This window comes from Lampetra fluviatilis, chromosome 16, assembly GCF_964198595.1.
Source record: "Lampetra fluviatilis chromosome 16, kcLamFluv1.1, whole genome shotgun sequence".
Lineage (NCBI taxonomy): Eukaryota > Metazoa > Chordata > Hyperoartia > Petromyzontiformes > Petromyzontidae > Lampetra > Lampetra fluviatilis.
In genome coordinates, this window is record NC_136290.1 from 6,806,166 (window position 1) to 6,826,656 (window position 20,491).

The following is a 20,491-nucleotide window of genomic DNA, read 5'->3' on the forward strand; positions in this document are numbered from 1 at the left end:
GCTACTAGCTACTCACAGGGGGTGGCTATTTCCTCCAACTTTTGAGAATCAGGGTAACCCCCCCCCCTTGTCCCACAGTGTTGTTTGAGTTGAGGGATTCTACTTTTTCCTTACACAAATTCCAATATCTGCAGACCTGATCCTGGGGTTCAGAGATGGAATCGCCATTTTCTAGCCTCATGGCTGGCAATAGGGATGGTACTGCAAATGCCTCATCCTTGCAGCGCCAATTGGAAATCCAAACCTTTGAGCAAAGGTTGCAATACGCCTCCTTATTCTTAGGGAAGAGATATACAGGAATACATGGCGATAATGAACTGCTTTAACTCAGCTAGCTCGAACGCCTCTTTCATGAGCCAGGGTTTCTGGGGAGGGGTTGGACTGGGTGCTGCTTGCAGCCACAGCAGCTGCATGGATTACAGTCCTGAACTTTACCCATTTTCCTCTGCATCAGATGGAAAGGAGCAAGATCACAAACTGAGCTGCATTACTGATCAAATTGCCGCTTGCAACTTCCCGCTTGCAACAAAAGTTAGACGGGACCATGCTATTGTGCACGGGTCCCTAGGTGGATGTCTACCCCCTCAGGTACATTTTAAAAATGACAAGCCAAAGGTCATTTGACACACACACACACATTCAACAGCTGGCCCTGATGTCAAGGACAATGTTTAGCTATTGTTGTTTTATCACGAGATAGTTCAGATGTTCTTGCTTGGACCTGCCATGCAGTCACGCTGTTGTGTGGATGTGCCGGTTATGTAATTGCATGTTGGTGATTACAAGCCCATGGGTTCCACCGAAATCTAGCAGCCTCCTACGACTATTGTTGAGTTGATCGGGCCCAAGCTTTCACTCACTTCCACACAATTGCTCACGTAATGACCCACTTGATAATTAATCATCCAATAAATTGCCTATTTCAAGGGTCCACGTTAGCCATCACCTGGGACAGGAGGTCATGAAAGGCTTCCCGACGTATCAGCCTTGCACGGATGTCCATCTTTGTCAGGGAAACATTCCTTGCCCCTGACTGATGTGGAGACGAGTCCTTCACGGCCTAGGACTCAGGGCCTCCAATACCTTACCACCCCAATCCCAGGGCATTTTCAGCAGAAGAGCAACTCGCTGTTGTTTGACATCCTGCCAAGAGTAGAGGACTGCCTCTCCTGGTGACAGGAGCAAAAGGCGGTTCAGTGGACGTGTATCTCCCCACAGAGGTCAGGTAGCACCTATCCAGCTTCTGACAGAGGTACGGCTGCCTCTCTCTCCCCCAGCAAGTGTTTGAACATTCTATGTGGCCGATCAACGGACGTCCCCTCTTGTTTTTTGAGGCTCTCTGGAGGGGTCTGGATGATTCAGAGCCCCCCCCCCCCCTGTTTCTGCCAAAGGGGGTTAGCCACGAGACATCTTAGCCACCTGTTTCCACGGCAGGGACTGGCACGTGCTTATTTTGACAATCTCTTTTTTATTCTGGTTGCCTGCCAATGATTTCAAGGTGGAAGGGGGTTACCCCCAGGCCCTTGTAGCAAACTAGGACCCCCCACCTGCCCCCCGTTAGCCACTGTGGTGAGTGAAAGTGCCCTCTGAGAGTAATCAGTTTGACTTAACGTAGTGACATTGGTCGCAAAGCGCCAGTGCTCAGAACAAAGATACAATTACATACACGCCTGTACACACAGCGCCAAAATTCATACACAACCTGAACCGAGATTAAACACAGCCTAGACACACATCTCAAGCAGTGTGGTGGGTATGTGATGTTAGTAAGCACCTATTAAGGCCAACGTGGCACCACTGCGTGCTGGTATGTGACCAGATCCAACCCTGGCTACTCTCTGTCCTCTGTGTTGAAGTTTACACACTGGACCAGGTACTTATTTAGAGCTAGGGATTACCTAGGGGAGACAGACACAGATAAAGCCTTTCCACATTTCTCACACATATCCTGTACAAAGCCTGTACACAAAGCTCACAAAATATAGCCGATACAATGCTGTTGGTACAAGTGCTGTTAGAGTAGCACTTATTAAGGCCGGCACAGCACACTAGGGGGTAGGTGGCCAGCACCACGCCCGGCCGCCTTTGTCTCCCAAGTGGTGATCTTAACACACCGCACCAGGTGCTCATTTGAGGCTGAGTCTACCTGCAAGAGGCCCATGAATGGTTCAAATAATCGTCACTGGGTGTTGGTGGTGGCCTTGAGAAGGAATTGAAGTCGAGTCGCCAGGTTCCTAGCGCGCACCACCACTCCCTACAAAGCTCACGCACAAAGCCACATCACAGCCTGAACACAGCTCACACACACACAACCTGATCATATAGCTCACATACACACACACTTTACATATAGCCCACACACACACAGCTCACACACACACACACACAGCCTGTACACACAGCTCACACACACACAGCTCACACACACACTTTACATATAGCCCACACACACACAGCTCACACACACACACAGCCTGTACACACAGCTCACACACACACAGCTCACACACACAGCTAACATACACACAGCTCACACACACACACAGCTCACACACACACCCAGCTAACATACACACACACAGCTCACACACACACAGCTCACACACACACAGCTATCACACACACACAGCTCACACACACACAGCACACACACAGCTCACACACACAGCTCACACACAGCTCACACACACAGCTCACACACAGCTCACACACACAGCTCACACACACACACAGCTCACACACACACAGCTCTCACACAGCTCACACACACAGCTCACACAGCTCACACACACACACACAGCTCACACACGCACACAGCTCACACACACAGCTCACACACACAGCTCACACACACAGCTCACACGCAGCTCACACACAGCTCACACACGCACACAGCTCACGCACACAGCTCACGCACACAGCTCACGCACACAGCTCACGCACACAGCTCACGCACACAGCTCACGCACACAGCTCACGCACACAGCTCACGCACACAGCTCACGCACACAGCTCACATACACACGCTCACGCACACAGCTCACGCACACAGCTCACACACACACAGCTCACACACAGCTCACGCACACAGCTCACACACACACAGCTCACACACACACAGCTATCACACACACACAGCTCACACACACACAGCACACACACAGCTCACACACACAGCTCACACACACAGCTCACACACAGCTCACACACACAGCTCACACACAGCTCACACACACAGCTCACACACACAGCTCACACACACACAGCTCACACACAGCTCACACACACAGCTCACACACACAGCTCACACACAGCTCACGCACACAGCTCACACACACACAGCTCACACACACAGCTCACACACAGCTCACGCACACAGCTCACACACACACAGCTCACACACACACACAGCTCACACACACACACAGCCTGTACACACACACAGCCTGCACACACAGCTATCACACACACACAGCTCACACACACAGCACACACACAGCTCACGCACATACAGCTCACACACAGCCTGCACACACAGCTCACACACAGCCTGCACACACAGCTCACACACACACACAGCCTGTACACACACACAGCCTGTACACACACACAGCCTGTACACACACACACAGCTCAAACACACACAGCTCATACACACACACCGCCTGTACACACACACACAGCTCGCACACACACACAGCTCACACACACACACAGCTCACACACAGCTCACACACACACACACACCGCCTGTACACACACACACCGCCTGTACACACACACACACACAGCTCGCACACACACACAGCTCACACACACACACAGCTTACACACACAACCTGCACACACAGCCTGTACACAAACAGCTCACACACACACAGCCTGTACACACACACACACAGCTCACACACACACACAGCTCACACACACACAGCCTGTACACACACGCAGCCTGTACACACACACAGCCTGCGCCACACTGCGGGTCGAGCGCGCGTCTCACGCACGCGAGGTGGACACGCGCCCTGAATGAACAATTGCGTGCCCGGCTGCCTTGCGAGAGACGGCGTAACAATGCACGTGAGTGGGGCGAAGGGTTTGCTGCTGCTGCTGTTCTGGTGAAACGCATTCGTTGTCAGCGGCGAGCACACACGCCACTGTCACCTGCGAATCATCGCCAGCGCAGCAGAGGCGATGCTTTATAATAGATCAATTGTAATGTGTGTGTGTGTTCGTGTTGGTTTTTTTTTAAGTGTACGTGGCTGGGAGCTGTCGTGGTTTTCTCCGACTGACCAGCGATCCGAGTTCGTTCCACGCCACCCGAGGCCAACACCACCGGTGACGGTCATCTGAACCGGTCCCGGGGGCCCTCCTCCCCTAGGTCGACTCAGCCTCAAATGAGCACCCGGCAAACATCGCCACTGGGGAGGGGGGGGGAGGTGGGGGAGACAAAGGCGGCCGGGCGTGGTTGCTGACCACCATCATTAAGGTGCTCGCAAACAGCACTTGCCCCAAACAGCCTGTCAAAGCCTACACGGGGGATCTTTGTCTTTGTCTCAAGTGACCGATATATACCAACAGCCTCGCTCGCGTGCACAGAGAGAGAGAGAGCCGTCCCCCTGCACACTGCGGTCAGCGATGGAGAATGGTTAATAAATCCGCACGTGTGCGTGAATAAACAAGAATAAAATTTCGACGTACAATTAATGAATTATATGTGTACAGTCGCATTGCATGTACCGCGAAGGGGATTCGATGCAAGTATCGTGTGGCGTTATATTGTCATGGATGCTGCATTGCTGCTGAGAACGACGCATTAGCATTTGCAATATGTTGTGCATTATAAGTGACCTGCAAAAAATAACGCGCACATCGTTTCAGCATCGGCATGTCACAGGCAAACATGTTGCACATCGCGTGCATTAATTACCACAATTTATTGTGGATGTGCACGATCCTTTTCAGCCGCAATCATGTTTATCATCATCATTCCTGCCCCCTAATCACCATTATGCCTACATATATATAAAACTACATTAGTAATATTATTACACAAATGTTGCACAACCCCATCAATACATAACGTTGCTGGAACATTATATCAAATAATGACCCAGCATGTTGTTCCATTATGTATATTCCACGCATCTCCCTTCCACACGTCCATTTACCGTATTTGCATACAGGAATAACACAGCGAATGCAGACATTAGTCGTACACATTACGGTGTGTGTGTGCGTGTGTGTCGGGGGGGGGGTGTAACCTATCTATTTATGCTGTATGGGTTTATTCTTTACGAACCGGCCTTACATCAGCTGCTGCTGCTACGTGCTGTGTCTGTGCACACACGCGCATGTGCGCTTACGTGTACGCGGGAAGCCTACAGCCTGCTGCTCGCATTGCCTTCCTCACCACCGACAGATTTAATGCATTCCACCCCCCCGCAACCCACCCACCCACCCTCCTCCTCTCTCTCTCTCGCTCGCTCTCCCTCTCACGTCTCCTTTTCTCTTGCCGATGCAGAGAGGTGCTCAGCGGGCAGGAAACAGCACAGAGCGCGCGCTCTACGCTTAGATGCGCGCTCTCTCTCCATCGCTCCCATTCTGGGACTGGAGCATTGGTCGTTGCATTGGCAGCCTCTCGCTCTCTCCGTCTATGTAGATATTTGCCGTATATGTGACAGTACTGGCAGTCAGTCGAGTCGCTCTGTGGATTTGCGTGTGTTTTGTTGTTGTTGATGTTTTATATCGGCGCACCTGTGTGTATGGCATCGCTATCTTAATGCGCGGTCGGGTATAGCGTGTTGCGAATGGGGGGGTGGGGTGGGGGGGATAACCGAGGATAAGACAGCAGTTTTTATTTCCCTGTGTTATATATTACACAGAGGGGGGGGGGGGACAACAACCCATCTTAATTGTGAACCTTGTCGCAAGGTGTCGAATTTGGCGTGCGTACGAGCAAATAATGAGCCGCGATATTTTCACGACGATGGGAATTTTCTGATTTAAAAAAAAAATTCTCATTCATTTTGCGTCTTTATATCTTGTTTTCCCTCTCCACCACCCACCCCCCCCCCTATTGTGGCTCAGCAACAGACACAGAATAATATATATATTTAAAAAAACCCAGAGAGACTGGATGTTGTTATCAGGGCTCTTACAGGGTCCCTGCCCTCTCGGCAGCGCTGAAACCTTCTCCACGCTGCCGCATGACGAGGAGGCTTTCCACTCGCGTCCCTTCTCCTCCGACCGCCGTCGTTCACCGAGAACATAGAGAGGGAAGGAGGACACGGCAGAGGCGAAGCAGGAGGCTGAAGAGAAGAGAGCTTCCGTTGGAGAGAGGACATCCGACCATCAATCTCCAGCGCCGCGCCTACCCGCGGGCCAGCCACTGACTGAATTTGCTCGGGCAGCAGAAAAAAAACAGGACCCACCACCACCATCATCATCACCATCAATTTAATTAAGAGCAGCAGCAGCAGCATCAGCAGTAAAGCGGCGTGGTGACGACGGCGAGATCTAGCGCTGGTAATAAAATTAATAATAATAATAAATTATAACGTGGCTCGACGCATCTCCTCGCTGCTCGGCAGCCGCCTCCGCCATCCAGACGTATGATCAGTTCAGTGTGCGTCTCGTCGTTCCGAGGACGCAAGTCCGGCAACAAGCCGCCGTCAAAGACATGCCTGAAGGGCGAGATGGCCAAGAGCGAGGACGAGGAGCGGATAATCATCAACGTGGGCGGCATGCGCCATGAGACCTACAGGACCACGCTCAAGACCCTGCCGGGCACTCGCCTCTCGTGGCTCACGGAGCCCGACGCATACAGCACCTTCGACTACGACCCCAAGTGCGACGAGTTCTTCTTCGACAGGCACCCCGGCGTCTTCGCGCACATCCTCAACTACTACCGCACGGGCAAGCTGCACTGCCCCGCCGACGTGTGCGGACCTTTCTTCGAGGAGGAGCTCGCCTACTGGGGCATCGATGAGACGGACGTGGAGGCGTGCTGCTGGATGACCTACAGGCAGCACCGCGACGCCGAGGAGGCCCTCGACAGCTTTGACAATGCCCCCGACGATGGCGGAGGTGGCGACGGGGACGAGGAATCGGGCGGCTCGGGCAGCAAGCGGTTCGGCGTCGATGACCCCAGCGCGGCCGCCAAGTCGAACTGGTGGCGTCGCTGGCAGCCCAAACTGTGGAATCTTTTCGAAGATCCGTACTCGTCCAAGAACGCCAAGGTTAGTTGCTGCTGCTGCTGCTGCGTGTGTGTTTGTGCGCGTGTGCACATTTCCCGACGGAGGCTTGTCTACCCATCCTCCATCTCCACCTGACTTCTCCATCGCATCCCCATCCTCGAGCTGTCACCATCCACCTTCTCACGTGACCTGTCTTCACCTTCTTTCTCTCCAACATTTCGTCATGCTATCACCGTCATCTCTCTCTCTCTCTTTCCTCATCATCTCAATCTACACATCATCTCTCAACCCTCTCTATGCATTCTTCTCCCATGCATTCTCTATCCACCCATTTATTTATCTCCATTCCATCATCTTCATATCTCCATACTCACCCTTTCTTTATCTTATTTCTCTCCAACTGCTCTCCTAATCGTCTATTTCAGTCCCCTTTATCGTTTTTTCCTCATAACCTCTCCCTATCTTCCCTCCATATCCCCCCAGTCTATCTCCACCACATCTCCATCCTGTCGCAATGATAGTTCTACATTCGTTATTATCCTTCCACTCATCCTCTTGCTCCATATGCTGTATGTACATCTCCATACATTTTCTCTACATCCTCTCAAACACCTGCCTTTAATATCATCTCATCCCTTCACACCCTGCCTCTCCATCTTCTCTACTTAACCTGTTTCTTCCTTAGCCATTCCTGACCCTCCATCTCCCTCCATCATCTCTCTCCAATATCTCACTTTTGTATTCCCATTATCTTTCTTTCATCTCCTCAACTTCTGCCTGCTCTATATCCACCCTCTCTCATCCTATCCACCGCCTTCAATTGCGTACAGCTCATACTGCATATTAAATTAGATGTCGAACTGTCGCAAGGAAACACTCAGCACACGGATGACCCATATTTACGCACAGCGCGAGATATGCATTTGATCAATAACCCTTAGATCCAAGTGAGAGGCCATCAGGACAATCATTCTCTCCTGCAGAAGTGTCCAGGGATTCATTTGTATATAAACAAAATATGCTATTCTCTCTTCAGTTTAATGTCAACATTGTCGTTTAAATACTCAAAATTGACCCAGACTCATGGACAATATTACCAAGACAGAACACCTGTATCCTACAGTGAACATTATATACAATAGCTCATGGTCGTGCTGATTATTATGCATTTTGGCTCTATGAATATGCGACGTATATATAAGAACACACCGTTATATATGGAGATGCATGTTGCGTGTTTTTTTTTTCCTCCACAAAACCTCTATGCGTGCGTATACACATATACACGCACACGCGTTCCAGCAACCACATACAACACGCATAGAACGCCGCGTATCATTCCGCATGGGCGAACGCACACGCGCGTTCATCCCGAGGACGCTGCGTGGGAACACACACGTGAGGTGCATTGCTAATGAGCGAACAACACAAGACAAGAGAGAGAGAGAGAAAAAAAAATTACACAACGCAACCGGCCCTCATGGCAGAGCCACCACGGCAGACAAGACAAGAGACGGCGTGGCGGCACGGGGCCCCCCCCCACCCCCACCCCACCGTAACCCATTCGCTCCGCCGATGGAGCTGACGCACAAAATGCAGCGGAAAGGCGACGCCACACGGAGTGATGTAACGTGCAAGCGGGTGGTCGCAGCGAGCTGGCGGGCGCGCGTCTTTGAGGACCAACGAACGTGGGCCATCAGTCAACCTTGCAGAAAGCGCTGCGGCGGAGCGCGTGCACACTCGCCCCGCTCGCCCCGCTCGCTCGCTGGTCCAATTGCTTGATGGCTTCTGCAGGCAAAGCCATGCCCGTGCAATTTGAAACGCAACTGGTGCCGCTGGCATTTCTCTTTGGGACGTGACGACACGTCCTGCTGAATACGATATTGCATGTGCAGTTGCGTCTGAATATGAGGCTGAGCCATGCACTTTGCGGACTGAGATGCCTTTGTCTTTATTTTTTTGCTCCAAATCGTTGTCCGCGTGTTCTGTTTGTTATTTGTTTGCAAGGAGGAATGAATGGTGGGTGCGAGGAATCAATTCCTCTGCATCGAGTGCTCTCTAAACCGGTTAATCGGTCTTCCTCTCGGTTGAAGCAGTAGCAAATGAGTAACTCGATGTACCGCATGAATGACGGCGCTGGGAAGACAAAGGTGGCCGGGCATGATGCTGATGCTGGCCACACAATCCCTTTGCGTGACGTGTCAGCCTTAATAGGTGCTCACTGACAGCACTTGCCTCAATACCTTTGGGGCAAGTGCTAAATATGGGATTCATGTAAATGCCATATATCATTGGCATATTGCACACAATTCGACAATTTTTAATCTGTGAAAGCAAATATGAGCAGAACTATGGTCTATATTTCCTAATATAAATACAAATATCTATTAGTCAATCAGCCTCTTGGCTGCCAGACCAATATCATCAAGCTACGTGTCTTATTATGGATCTAAGTACATTTATAAAGCAAGACATCTTAAAAATATGTGCCCAGGTAGTGCTGTGATTAAAGATGATGGGCTCACAATTTGAGGGTGCCAAATAAAAATTCCATCCCTTCAGGGTCAGTAAATATTAGAGACATTTCGTGAAATATCAACAGTGGGCACTCTACGGAGAGAGGGAGACTGATCTTCGCAATGGGAATGTGGAATTTCCAGCACTGGCTAAGGGCCACGGATGAAGGTTGGCGCACTTCCATCATGTTTAAGCGACGAGACACGTTGACTTGTGACGCTGCAGTATAATATACTTGTGCTGCATACTGCAGTACGTTTTAACACGTAGGCTTTCGCGACCAATATTATTCACAATGGAGGTTTTTGGGTGAGTTCGCGTAAGACTATTCTGGCAAATCGCCCAATGATGCTGGATGTAATTAACAGCGAAACGTCGTACTCAAATTGTAAATGCTGTGGATTTATTCTCCAAGTAGTAATGAATTGGCGTTTTGTTTCACTGACAAATCCCTTACTAATTTGCTGCGTCGGGTGGTGGAGGGTTACGACACATTCATACTCACGCGATTTAACCCAAAAACCTTTATTATGAATACTGCAGTACGTGTGTGTGTGTGCTCCATTCCATATGAACTCAGTGGCTTTGAAGAGCACAAATCAACCAATGGTGGCGTCTCGCTTGCAGCCAGATGCAAGCAATCCCTTGACATTATTCAACAGTAGACGATGGTGTGAAGTGTCACGGCCAGGCATTCGATATGTGTCTGCAACTCACGGCACACTGCTAACTTCCCAAGAATATTCTCTCAATGCCTGCCGAGCTTAAACAAACCCCGTGCCACTTATGGGCGAGCAATAGGGTAATTACACATTTCTAATGTGAATGCTGTAGCCCTGGGTACGAGACGAGAAAAGGTCAAAGCGTCTCCTGCCTCAAATGAGCGGTGGGGCATAACTCTTGAGCTATTGGTGGACATTCCATATTTTCATGGCAGGGGCATATCGTCTGTACACAATCGCCATAATACCGTGTTGATTTACTGGCCACCCACGTGTCATTGTATCCTGGGAATCTGTGAGTGAAGGCGGGAAAAACAATTGTGCCGAAAACTTGAATGCAAATATTCACGGCGTTGCTGTGTTGGATAGATTACTCTTGTTCCGTTGTCTTTCTCGATTGAGACACCCCGCCCTCTGCCCCGTTCATTTAGTCTAGGCAATAGTTTTGCCTGTGAAATAACATTACCCTATGCTTTAGTTAATTTCCTTTTTATAATTAGACTCTGTGCTGTCAGGATCATATCTTGAGATGAAAGAAAAGTCATTGGTTTATCTCACAGTGCATCACATTGCCAGCAGAGAAATATTCAACTCTGTAGTTATGAGCGTGCCATACATTTTTGAGTTGGCCATAAGAATCTAGAAGTGGGCCCTCTCCCCTAAAAATGCCACGTTCCCGACCGTTACCCAGACGTGAGTAAGGGGGCAGTGAGCCCAATCGCCCTTCCTTCCCCTTCCCCAGTGGGCACATGGCCTCGGGATTGTTGTCCACAGAATACCTTTACCACTTCCCCCTATCGCTCGTGCTTTGTAATGGGCTCGTTAAAAATGTAAAATAGAATAATAACTCGGCACTCAGATCAAGTTGTCATTTCGTGGGACAAAGCCACAGATAAAACCCAAAACTCAGTCCTGCAACCACTGGGTTTAATATAGCCCTGGAAAAATTATGCCACGAGACTATGTCTTAGTATCCTCAATAACATTATCCACACGAGGCGATGCTTTACTTTAAGCTCGTGGAAAGAGTCTTTTTTTTTACATGGCAATAATATTATATAAATTCACAGAATTGAATGAAGTCAAATTAAGTGACGTAAAAATCAGTTTATTTGTTGTTGCAGTCGTTGGTAACTGGACTGAGTCCTATCCGCTCGTTACACTGGAGAATCTGTGATGAATCTTGGCTTGGTCATGGAATTTAACCCAGGATTCCAATGGTGCCAGCTTAGTGCTCTGACATAGTATTAGCCTCCTAAGCCACCCGCACACCTCATAATTATCTGCGTGAATCTGCATTCATTCTTTATTTATTCCACAACATTGACATAACACGTTGATCACTGTTTTATGCAATACAGACTGCCCACATGCGGGTTCAGTTCAACGCGAGAGAACAGCAAGCCTGACATGGTCGTGGGTCTCGTGATTTCTATTTGGAAATCGCTACGATCAAGTGGCTTGGGTGATTCAGGGGGCCAATGTAATGTCCGTGTCACAGCACCGAACCAGCATTGAAGTGATGCTGCATTAGAATCCACAGATCGTACCGGCTACTGCACATGGGTCTCGTGTGCAGAGAATCTCCACGCAGTTTCAAATCGCTGTGAAAAATCAACCACTGCACAGAGGGGGGAAAAAAAACCACCCACTGCTTCAGATGAATATAAAATTAGGTTCGATTGAAACACAAGTTGCTTCTCTGTATCTCTCCACGAATGCAATATGTATATTTCAGTGTGTTGGCCCACTTGGCCTTCCAGACGTATGGTGCAGAAAAAGGGGCACTTACCAATAGCATCTGGCGATTTGGCAGTATTTGCTTATGAAGCTTGACTGTGCTAATGAGCCACGGAAGGTTGAAATCCGTGCAGAGTTAGCGTGTTTAGACAAATTACGTTGGTTAACAAAAGTCTGGAATGTCAGCAGGGCAATTGACTAGAAAAGATTTTGGATTAATGTGGAGATTTAAAGGTGAAGGTGCAGGGTACCTGCAATATCTTTCTCACGACACTGCTGGCAGAAGAGCCTTCACGAGAGGGAGCTCTAGAGAGCCCCTCTAGAGGGCAATTGATCTCCACTCACAGACTGATTAGGAATTCTGGAAGAGGTGGAAGTACCCACACTTTGCCCCACCACAAGGGACTTGGCAATCGACGGTGGTTTATTCATTTCTACTGCTGGGTGGACTGAAGCAGGGTCGGGGAGGGGGGGCCATTTAAGAAACTTTCACCGTTGTTAAAAATGCTCTACTACTGTACTTATTGAGGTTTTTAACATTCAGTTATTAAGTCACTCAGTATTAGAGCAGACCAGTCTGCAGATGGGATGACAAGACTCACGTGGTATACAGGAGGTCGTGGGTTCGATCTCCACCCTGACGCCTGCTGTATATTTGCAGCTTGCATGTCTCTCTCCCCATGGTCGCGTGGATTTTTCTCCGGGTCTTCCGGCTTTTCTTTCCACATTTAAAATCAACGTGCGTTTCGAGTAACTGCCTGCTCGAAATTTCCACATGATAAGCCACTTGGTTGAGCTATCATTTGTGGCCAGGTCGCTTCTGAAAAGTAGCTATATAGCTACATAAAAAGTGAATAGTTTACACTCAATGGTCCTCAGTGGACGCCACTCACCGAGCGCTCACTACTCACCTAACTACTCACCAGATAATTATTTGACACTTAAAACTCACCCGACCCTACTCGCTTGACACTCAGTTTAAGGAGTGGGATAGCAGGGCTATGCAAAGCCTCTTTGGACTCCCTCTATGGCCACGTTTACCCTATTCGTACATCAGCTTTGAGATGTGATCACATTTAGATGCCTTAATTTTTTACATTGTTTTAATGAGGCCACATTTGCTAATCCGTATATTTATGTTAGAAAAAAACGACGACCGAAATTATTTTTGCCCCTAAAATAAAATTCCTGACTAATCGCAGTAAAAATCATTGAAGACAAATTGTAGAATGTTTAAAAAATAGCTAATTTGACAATGTAACAGAGAAACTAAGAATGTGGCCATTGTCAGAATCGCATGTTCTAGACCTTGAATTCCATTGCAACACACGTTTTACAATTTTAGACAAATGTACTACCATCTTCATAGTGATAATGCCAATATATCATTGTGCATTCTGATTGTGCACTATTATTAAGCAATTTTTTTTCCAGTTTCACGATGCCAATTGTGCTATCGGCGTCACGTCACGAGACAAACTTTTCACTTGAATCTCCCGCACAGCAGCGCAGCCGGTCGAAAATGGCTTGCGGAAGTGGATATCACAGAGCTGCTACTGAGGTCCCTTCAAGTGACCCCGAGTCCACAGCTTAGAGAGCAAAACTTCCCCGCCTGCTCTAACATATGAGAGCATTTGCGCCATCACAACGCAGTCAGAACGTGACTTCCCTTCTCAGAGTTGGAATGTGGCCAAATGAAACGAACGTAACCAAATGAATGTGATGGATTTTTTTTTCGTGCAGTCATTGGAAACTGGGCTGAGATCATCAACTCAATTCGCTTGAGAGCCTCGTTCAATCGCGGGCGACCGACTGGATTCGAACATTGGATATCGGCGATGCCCACTCCATTGCACATTTTATTTTTCGTATTTACCTGGATATATAGTTCAGAGCCCGAGAATCAGTGGTGCATGTGTGTGTATACTGTACGTATGTTAAATAATGATTTACAGTCCACTGCTCCATGAAGGCCTCCCCTCCACCATATCAGTTCTGCTAGTTTTATTTCTCTAACATACTTTACCCCACTAGTCATCACCGGTATCGGCGCAGCACTGGTCAAGATGTCACTCGCTACCGATTTTTAGCCATGGTCGGGTATGGATCTCAGGTTGCCAGGTTCGTCGTGTTGTATGCTAACCACTGCACTACTGCTGCACAATTGAATATATACAGTCATACCTCGGTATACGACCGCTTTGGAATACGTCGAATTTGGTATACGTCGTGTTTTGACGAGAAAAAAATGTCTTGGGATACGACGTCTTGCTTGGGATACGACGCGCTTGCTTGGGATACGACACGCTTGCTAGAACTTGTATGGGTCGGGATGAGTCACCGCGTAGACCCCGTTCACGACTCCTCCCCTAGCTTACCACCATCCTCGTAGGCTATCAACCCCTCTCAGCAAGGTAAAGTGATGTTACATTTTTTTTTTTCAATTTATTTTAATTTATTTATGCATTTATTTTTCTTTATTTATGTATGCATTTTAGTAATAAGTAGTGTCTACATTTTTTTATACAACCCAATTCATGTATAATATGCCATATAAAATATAATTTCTTATACTCTGGAACGGATTATTTCCTTTCCCTTTATTTCTTATTCGTTTGGTATACGTCATTTTCGGTATAAGTCCTACCTTCTGGAACGAATTAACGACATATACCGAGGTACCACTGTATACAGATGTTATACTATATGCAAGGCAACACGCTTGATTGTGTCTAAAATGTTTGACCCACGACCCCACATCACCGGAAGGGGAACAGAGTCAGTTGCGCAAAATGTCAGCAGGCAGGGCAAGGTGACCACGAACGGGACGGGACGCTGGCCTGGAAAGTGCCCAAGGTGAACAGAGATGGCACGGCTCAAGATGAGCAGCAGGAATAAATAAAGAGCGCCGGGCATGGAAGTGGAGAGGGGGGTGAGAGAAGAGGGACGAGAGAAGGAAGAGAGTGAGCAGGAGTGAGCTGCATGGAGCAGCGTCTGTTTTCACAGGGGGCGGGGGGAGGGGGTGGATTCCGAGTGAAGGGAGGTCACACACAAGTCACGTGATTTAAAGGGGGCTTTGAGCTAATTGAGACATATATATATATAAATCAGTGTACACGTATGAAATAGTAGCTAAACTATATTGTAAATGTGGGATGAGCTATGACAGTTGACTCGTTGTGGTTGGCATGTAATGTGAAGCATATTCATGAAAAAATTATGGAATACAATATAAAGAAAACTGCAAATTGTGTTTTAAAATAATGAATGGGATCAATGATAATGCAATAATACGTATTCCAAGTTTTGTATTATAGTACTCAGTAACTGTATAATTAAATTTAATAGTTTTTAATCGCCAACATATTCCAAATTACCCGTGAAATATTAAAGCTGCAGTACGTATCTATACCATGATTACGACATAGTATTTGTAACGGCAGACGGTGAAACAGCAACACCAAAGGGTCGTCGGTTGGACACATCAAGAGAAAAAACTCCGGAAAGCGTTCTCCGCAGTAAATCCATATTAAATCCATAACAGGTCAAATTATCAAATATAATGGGATTTTTTTTTTACGCACTGCAACTCAGAGGGAAAGAAATATCTTGACATTTTGTCTGACAGGCCTTGTGCAGTGAATCTGAAGTTAGAGTAAACACAAACGCACCCAACCCCCCGGGTTATTGATTAGATCAACCGACTTTCCTTAAACTTGCTCAAAGCAGCATCCTTATATGCAGTATAAATGTTTAACACGTGCAGAGCTTTCATGGCCCATTGTTATGATTCAATGATTGATATTCGGGTCAGATCGCCGTGTGAGTGAAGTGTTGTGTCGTGCACCTTCCTCCACCCGGCACAGCCAACAAATAAAGTGGCCGCGTGGATGAACGCGGCAACTTATCACCGCTTTGGCACATCTGTGTGCTGTGGATTGCTCACCGAAAACATTCCTCAAATGCTTTGTTACCAAACCCTTTAAAAAAAAAAACCCGCCCCGCCAAATCTTACAAATAATTAACCTCCATTTATCCAAAGACAGAATTGTCTCTTCAGACCATTTTGCTACGGCAGTTCCCTTTCGTGGACTATTTAGACAATTATTTTAACGCGAAGTTAAGCACGTGCCATGAAACTGGAATGTCTAAATGTCACACATGCATGGGGATAACACTCAAATATACACACACATAGGTCAATAGGTCACCGTGGCCAGTACTGTTCATGCCATCAACACTTGCTATCTTATTTCTCTGCTTGATGCAAGATCTTGCAGTGTTTACAGGATTCAAAGGCTAACTGCAAAGTCCTCTCCTACAGTATCCCGCCATCTGGAAGTTCCTTCCATATTGTCCATCATATTGTCCAGCTACGTACGGTGCAAAAGAAGTTCAAAACATACATCTACATCATATTGTCCATCATTGTTTCAGGAATCTTACAGTCACCCAAACCCTGATTTCTCATCTGGGAAGGCAGTGTCCACCAACCCACGTTTACAGCCAGCTTGAGCGGAATGCACAGATCTTGTTAATAATCTGGGCGACATCTGGGCTGGCATGGGGCGTTTTATTTGAACTCGTGTCTTCGTGTGGCAGTTGAACCTCGGTGGAGCACTGGGAGGCAGCCACTCCACTCCTGGTGTCTGCAGAGTCATCATCACTTCTAATGGCTCACCTGTCTGTGATGATGCTATGATAAATGAGGGTCATACACTCCCCTGTAATCTAAGCCATTGTCACAAATGGAGACTCATCTGCCTTGGGTAGTTGTACCACACTATGAATCCCAATATGGTACCTTCAAACGGAGCCCACTTAGCCACCACTTTTAGACAAACCCTGCCACATTATGACAACGACATTCAGACAACTGCTCAGTTTCTCTCGACAAGACTCGTGTTGGGTTTTAGGATAGAGGTGAGCAGACTACTTGTGTACTGCCCTGTGTAGGCTTGCATATTGATCCGAAGTTGGGTGCCTTCGACGGATACAGATATCTGTGCAATCCACCAATAAGTAAACTTCTATAGCTTTTTCTTGGTTCTTTCGGTAAAGTCACGTAGAAGGAAAATAATAAAATAATAAAAATAAAACAATTAAATAATTCTCACGACGTTTCGGCCACAACTGGTCTGTCGAGAAGGCAGAGTCTGAGTGGAACGCCCCAGGCTTGGAGCGACTATTTATGCTGGGATGGAGGGAGCGAAGAGCGTCTTGACAAACTAATTTGCATATCAAGATGAATTTAGCATATTTATGGGAAATGCAGATATGCGATTAGTACTACAAACGATGCCTGGCATGATTTTATTCAAGTCATCTTGGTTTGAAATGCCTCATTTATGTGTTTGGATGAGACACAACAATTACACAGCTGATAACGAGTGATGCATGAGACTTCGTATTGGTATTGATAGGGCATGAGGTTCTAAACAGAGATTGACCCTTCAGCATCATCATAAGACATATAATCCATTTGAAAATCCCCCAAAGCAGTGTGTTCTCTGCGTGTACGAGCATGGCTGTGGCAAGAGATTTGCACAAAACTTTTGAAAACCCTTCATGTTGGCTTTTTTTTCTTCATCTTTACACAATCGGGGGGTGGGGTGGGGGGGGAACCTTTCCACACATTCTGCTATGAGATTGACACACTTATATTTGAATTCTGAGAACTGAAAATTAGCTACTTGAAAGTGAACAACGAAAACGTTAACATGGTGGGGTTTTTTATTGTTGTTGTTGTTGTACAGTCATCGTTGACTGGACTCATGCCATTACCCTTCTCCACTTGAGAGCCCGACTTCACTCATTCCAGCTCCGAGACATCTGCAAGTTGCAGGGTGAGGTCACGTTCGCCACCGAATCACGGAACGCGCAAGCGATTCGGCGTTCAATCTATTTAGAGAGGCATCGCGGCGCTGTTTTAAAAGACATTGTACTCACCGCAGACAACTGGAGCGACATGACCACACTCTGTAATAGCCGGCGCCAAACTGTGCCACACGCTTTCGCGCATGGCCTTGTGGGAGCCTCGGTACCGATAAAGTTATTTTTATTTTTTATTTCGGTTTTGTTTCCTCGATGTACAGTTTTGTACACGTACGTCATCGGGAACAGCAATGGTTAATTAATTAATGACTCCTGACTGCCTGGATTCGAACTCAGGTGCCCAGCAGTGTTAGCTTGGGTTCTCTGACCTGGCCACCTCGTTTTCAGGAACTAAAAAAAAAGTCTCTGTACGGATTCATGGACAATTCAAATCTCCGTGTGAATTCAGTGTCAGATCATCAACATATTCACTTTCTGTTTGAACAATGAAGAAAATTCATTTGTCAAGAGGTACGCAACCTTAATTCTTCGCTGAATGTTGCCTGGGCAAGAGGCTCAGGAGGCTGATAACCGTGGTCCAAGCACCGAGCCAGCGTTGCTGAAAATCCTGGGCTTGGTTTCAAAAAGCCACCCATGATTTAGTGTGGCGAGATGATTGTCTTACAGATTTCATTAAGAAAAAAACTCCCAACACATTTATAAATAACACCGCGGCCTTAAAAGGAGAGAGAAATATATCTAAATGAGCAGGCAACGTTTCGGGCAATGGCCTTTCTTCCCAGCACATAATTAGAGAGGCCACAGAGAGATAGAGTGGATAACAAGAGGTGGAGGCTCCACTTTATATCATGGGGCCTGATGAGAATTACATTTTTTTAATGTTTTCCGATGAGTAGTTTTCAAATTGGCGTATTAATAGTTACCTAATAGTAGCTATTGGCCAGCCAACATATATGCATTCATGCCCTTCGCTTTTCAATTAAAAGGCCCCATTGAGGGCCGTGATTTGAATCTTTGCGGATGAATGTAGCACCTCTGGTGGCTGCAGGGGTCACGTGGCCGAATTGGAATTGTGTGCATCATGTACTGTACTAATCACGTGGAATCAGTCGATTCTTGCACGCACAATTCTCCGCTTGTATCGCGAGCGTAAGAATCAATTTAAAATCAATAAATTCAATGCGTCCGTGCGTGCCCAGTCTCATTCCCATCTATAATGATCCCATTCCCATCCAACCCCTGCCTCGTCTTTCATATTAAATTAGCTTTAAATTTCGATTTAAAGCTTTCGTGACTGCAGGGATTTATCTTCTTGGTTCTTTCGGTAAAGTCACGTAGAAGGGAAATAATAATATAATAATAATATTTATTTTATTTTATTATTTCCCTTTTACGTGACTTTACTGAAAGGACCAAGAAGATAAATTAGCTTTGTCACACCTATACAAATTGCAGCACTGTGAAGTAAACATTTCGGTTGATTTACGTGTGATTTAAAAAAAATAAACTCCATGCAACGGCAGGGCACATGACAGGTGCACCTTCCGAGCGTGGAAACGCGACTCCCTGAAGGCACCCTCAGAAGTAGCTCTGTGACTTCATCTTCTGTGGCCTATTCTCCGACACAATGCTCCGGCCGCTACGCTGCTAATTGCAACCGCCGCATGGGCGTATTTCGTCATCTGATGTCACGATGGCGAGAGCACAATGCGAATATAATTGGGAGCAGAACATTAAAAAAAGGACATTTTGTGATATAATATCAAGGTCTGTTATATCCATCAGTCAGTTTATTTCTGGTAAGGCCCATTGAGCTCAGGAGCTCGTTATCGACTCGGCCAAGGCAGCATGCGTGTTGCATGGGCAGAGAGGGTTTACAGGGGTGGCATAGAACAACAACAACGGCGGAGTACATGTTTTATATAAACATTGCAGACAATAAAATAATAGGCAATCAGAACGGTGCACAATGGGAAATCTAGAAAGCGATCCAAAATCACGTTACGCATGACACTGGTGAGATCAACTCACGATATTGAAAATGGCATTTGTAACAGCAAAGATATCTAGATTTCAATTATTTCCTATCTACTGCTGGATGATGGCCTTGCCACATTGCTGCAATACCTCATGGCCGGAAGATGTTTACGATCCATCGCACTCCTGCACAAGCTGACCACGTGGCTCCATCTCTCTGTGGCGCAATTCCTCCTTTGGGCTGCCATTCTATCGCCAGGCTCATCCCCATCGATCGTCCCATCTGGAGCAGTGTCCTTGCACAAGCCCACTTACGTTCATGACAATAGTGTCCGATTTCCCTTTGTTCCCCGATCTGTGCGTTCCGCTCTCTGACTGTCACGATGTCATTTAATTTGTGCATCTCTCGCTTGCCTCTTTGCACATTGTTGAACTTCTGTTCCCATTTGACTTGGTGCAGTGTTCACGTTTCTGACCCACGTCATGGCTGGCAATATGCAC

General features: G+C 47.2%; 1 protein-coding gene across 1 annotated transcript in view; it reads left to right on the forward strand.

Moving 5' to 3' along the window:
• The first annotated feature begins 5,898 nt into the window (after nucleotides 1–5,898).
• The window catches only part of LOC144936489 (voltage-gated potassium channel KCNC1-like), a 57,991-nt gene continuing 43,398 nt past the window's right edge, over nucleotides 5,899–20,491 (forward strand). The window contains exon 1 of the mRNA XM_078863593.1: nucleotides 5,899–7,241. Within this exon, the coding sequence (XP_078719719.1) occupies nucleotides 6,615–7,241 (627 nt within the window). The 5' untranslated portion in view covers nucleotides 5,899–6,614. The remainder of the gene's footprint in view (nucleotides 7,242–20,491) is intronic.